This window comes from Etheostoma spectabile, chromosome 8 (genome assembly GCF_008692095.1).
Source record: "Etheostoma spectabile isolate EspeVRDwgs_2016 chromosome 8, UIUC_Espe_1.0, whole genome shotgun sequence".
Lineage (NCBI taxonomy): Eukaryota > Metazoa > Chordata > Actinopteri > Perciformes > Percidae > Etheostoma > Etheostoma spectabile.
Window position 1 is genome coordinate 5,085,101 of NC_045740.1, and position 4,293 is coordinate 5,089,393.

Sequence of the window (4,293 nt, forward strand, 5' to 3'; positions counted from 1 at the left end):
ATGTCCTACTGGTGAGAACAGAAAAAATAGAGTGTCGAAAAGCTGAACGAAAAACCTGGAGGACATTATACAACATCTGAAAACCTAAGATGATACGATTGCTAAGATTAGGAATGTTCCCAAACAAGGTCTCTTCTTGCTAGGGAAAGGTAGTATAAGACTGTGATGTTTCTGTTTAACACTGTTACTGCTATTAACTCTGTGAAACTGTTTTGCCAATTATACTTTGCAAAGTGTAATTAAAATTCACTCAGTACTTTTGCTTAGCCGTCTTTATTTTGTTTCTAGTCTAACTTCAAAACTTCTCCTCTCCTGCTATACAGAAAACTTCCCCAACAACCTTTAAACACATAAGCCATTCATTCAGTGAACAAGAAAATAACATAGGCAAGTGATTGACTAAGTGATTTAACTTTCTAAATTCTTAAGGCAGGATTAACATTGTCCTCTTTAGTTTTAAGTCTTTATGACATTCAAGGGGCCTGAGCTGTGCTCGACTTGACAAAGAAGTATGATAAAAATATATGGGAACAAATACAGAGATAATAAAAAAATGTTTCTCTATAGATGTTTTGTGGTAAAAAAAAAGGAGAGTTGCAGCAGTTAAATGAATTAATAAGTGTAAAAGATAAAAGTGACTGGAATTTTAATGCATTTCACTTTTTTTAAACGTCATTTGAAAAACTTGTTAAAAGGGCACTTTGCTAATCTTACAAAAAGGAGACCTTAGGCAGGCATGGAAGTCATTTTATAGTCACCATATTTTCTAGACACCCTTCAATCATGTATGGCCATGATTTGTGTCTCACAAAAAAAACGTAACAAGATGGTTAAAACGTCATGATCAACCTACCTGTCGCTGTAAAGAGGTAGTACAGCCCAGCCTAAAAGCTCTAGGCCCTTGCCTCGCTTGGAGCCCTTGAGGCAAAATGTCAACATGCACTCATATGGCAGCTGATTTACTGGAACAGGGAACACCATCCTAAAATCAAAAACATACAGTCAAAATCATTTTCTTTTCATTTTTCTCAGTCATCCATTTAGTTATGTTATTTCTTAAATCATTTCACTTACTATTCTTTCTTCATAATTTGCTTCTACTCTTAATCTGTACTGAAATGAACTGATTAGGATTCTTATCACACACACACAAAAAGGGCCTGGATCAGATTGTCACTTATAGAAGCAAGGATAGTAAGTAAGTCTGACAATGTTATTATTGTGTGAATAAGGAAGTTGAATGTGATAAAATAACCTACAAGATGTTGCACTTACATGCGGTTACACTGGATCTTGTTTCCGTATGACAAGGCGGTGCTGATATTTTCAGAAATTCCTGTGTCACTAATCTTCATTCCTCCGTATGTCAACTCACAGGAAACAGAGAAGCACTCATAACTAAGAATAATGGAGGAAAGGGAAAGCAATACAACACATTGTTCTTAAAAAGGGATGTGTTATCAACAATTGTATCTTTGTGGACTTATTTGTGTATCAGTACTGCATGTGTACAAACACATATCAAAATGACTGTTTGTGTGCGACTATAAATGCTCACATACTTGTTCAACCAGGTGGGTTGTAGTTGGTACAGAGCGGAAACTTTGAATTGGAGGATTTCAGTGTTGTCATCAACATCAAGTATTTGCAGGTTCCTGGGTAGCTCCTGACTTCTGAAGTCTGACTGGAAGTTGTCAAAAAAGATCTGCAGCACTTTATGCAGCGCACTGTGGAGCATGAGCATGGCTGGAACACAGAATAAACATAAGCTTAGATAAAAATGTTAATATACCAAACAGGTAACACTTAACTTTAACTTTTCCTATTAAGCATTAATAAGTAGTACAGAAACATTTAATAAATAGTCTATAACATTTAATAAATATGTATGTAGTTATAAGCAGACAGAAAGACAATTTTAAGTGTTTGATGTAAAGTATTTGTCCACAAGTACTTCTAACTCTTCCTATAAAGGCATATTTTATATTCTTTTTATAATAATATATTATTATTATTATTATTATTATTATTAAAACTGTTTATTCTCATTAATCATCTGTTAATACACCAGCCTCCTCTTATGGGTGGCCACAGGAGGAGTTACATTTGTTAACAAATATGTCAAACTACATTACAGTGCGTTATAGCCTAACCCATTTATTACATTTTTCATATTTGAGGGCACTCACACAGTCGATATTTCACACTCAAAGCCAAACAAATGGGTAACCCAGTTTCTTTATTAAATAAAAAGGGCGGAATAATCCACACACCCACACCCAGTATAATTGAGTAACAGCTCCTCACCAGTTTCACACTCCGACATCTCGTCATGACTCTGTAAAAAAGATAAGGAAATAAAGCTTTGTATTGTTCGGAGGAATGAGTTTTCTTCCACAACACATTGTTTGGTGCACTGCAGTTTTACAATACCAGAGGCATGGTAAAGTAAAAAAAGATAACACAGCATTGCCTTTTTTTTAAAAGAAAGAAAGAAAAAGTAGTTTGAAGCAAAATTAAAATGTGTTAAAGAACAACATGGCTCAGTGCAAGTGATTGCACTGTATGCTTATTCTGAATATGGCCCTTTAACACATGAGGAGTTTTACAAATATATGTGAGATCCTACCAGAGGTATGGGATTGATTCTGTTGAGCCTGCCAATCGTGTCCTCCAGCTCCTGACACGACAGCCCACACAGAAGATTGCTGATGGTGCGAACACGGCCAACAAGCACTTTAACGTTCATCCCAGACTGCAGACACGAGATCAGACCCAAGTAAGAACAATAGCAGAAAGTCATCTTAGAATACATCACTCCTACTGATACATCGGAGTTATCCTGAGGTGGTGAACCCCAGTTAAAAAAATGAATGTAAAGAATCACTATCAAAATACTGTTGGATATGTGGATGAGAGAAATAAATGTCACACTGGTTATCCTCTCCTTACTGACCTTATTTCTCATCAGCTCTGTGACCTCTCTGTTGTAGCTACTGAGCACATTCTGCAGGCTCAACCTGAGAGAACGAAAGATTAAACACACATACTTTCCTTTTGTTTTCTACAAAACAGACACTGGTTGACACATGACACTCTGAACTTTTGTTGTTACTGTTGTTGAAGCCACTTCACAAAGTTAAGTTGGAATGCACCTTACTTGCAGGTGTTGAAAACACAGACAGGACGCAAGAACTGGTATAGCTGGCATGTGGCTCGGTCGTCCTCCCCCTCAGTGAAAAAAAAAAAAAGATGAATGATGATAATTTTGAATGACTATATAATCTCATATAATTTATATAAAGCATGTACATTCATTAAATGGCAGTGGGTTATGACCATAAATAGGGACACGTCATAACCACACGTCAGGTTCAACTTTATTCTATTTAATTGTGGCTGCTAAATGCCATTAGCCATGATGTAGTGTGTAAACAGACCAAAGTCAAGAACACAGGGTGGAGTTTTTTTTTTTACAGCAACCATATACCTGATAATAACAAGCTGGCAAAGGTCCAGGCACAGGCCTTTCAATACTGAATATAGGCCACCCCTTCTTGGTAAATAATCTACACTGTAGGTGGGAACAGAGAAGGAGTTTGAACTGACTTACATCTCTGCCCAGACGATGTTTGAGGTTGTTCACGTGGAGCAGCCGGACCGGGACTACTAGTTTAAACTTGTAGTAGATCTGAATAGTCTCGTGCATACCCAGCAGCTCTTCACTAAAGAGAGATCACCAAATTAAACAATAAATGTGGAAACACTCCATGTTTGAGAAGAACATTATAGACTAGAACCTCACAGCTCATGATAAATCTAAAGGTAAATGTTCATTTCTGGATTAGTGACTTACTTTTGGAGATACTCATCAGAGTCGCACAATTTCAAATAATGTTGCCCACTTGTGCTGGGAGGTCGGTCCAGCAGCTGGAAGATTTCATCTATTAGACTCTGCACTGTCCTGTTCACTGAATAAAAGATTAGAGTTCAGAGTCCAAACACTTCTGCCAACATCTGCAGTGACTGAAGAATGAGCGAGAGTGTCCTCTGAGACTGTAGATCATAACAAACATGCATTGGGGGAGTATTTCCCTTTTTCGCTACTTAATACTTTTATACTTCTACTCCACTACATTTATCTGACAGCTGAGGTCAACACAAACCATATGATGAATTTATAAAGTATGATGGTTTATTATAGATAAAGGCCTCCACACAGGTGTTTTAGTTATGCAGAATTTAATACTGTATACGGGGCTACAATAATCAATCAATCAATCAATCAATCAA

At 36.8% G+C, this 4,293-nt stretch overlaps 1 protein-coding gene across 3 annotated transcripts in view; it reads right to left on the reverse strand.

The window, feature by feature from the left end:
- pik3c2g (phosphatidylinositol-4-phosphate 3-kinase catalytic subunit type 2 gamma) overlaps window positions 1–4,293 on the reverse strand; it is a 20,145-nt gene that overhangs the window by 11,330 nt on the left and 4,522 nt on the right. For all 3 annotated transcript variants that reach the window (XM_032523793.1, XM_032523794.1, XM_032523792.1), the window contains 9 exons: window positions 3,857–3,971; window positions 3,614–3,725; window positions 3,161–3,231; window positions 2,957–3,020; window positions 2,630–2,755; window positions 2,308–2,338; window positions 1,563–1,746; window positions 1,276–1,398; window positions 854–982 (listed from right to left, as the gene is read on the reverse strand). In XM_032523793.1, the coding sequence (XP_032379684.1) occupies window positions 854–982; window positions 1,276–1,398; window positions 1,563–1,746; window positions 2,308–2,338; window positions 2,630–2,755; window positions 2,957–3,020; window positions 3,161–3,231; window positions 3,614–3,725; window positions 3,857–3,971 (955 nt within the window). The remainder of the gene's footprint in view (window positions 1–853; window positions 983–1,275; window positions 1,399–1,562; window positions 1,747–2,307; window positions 2,339–2,629; window positions 2,756–2,956; window positions 3,021–3,160; window positions 3,232–3,613; window positions 3,726–3,856; window positions 3,972–4,293) is intronic.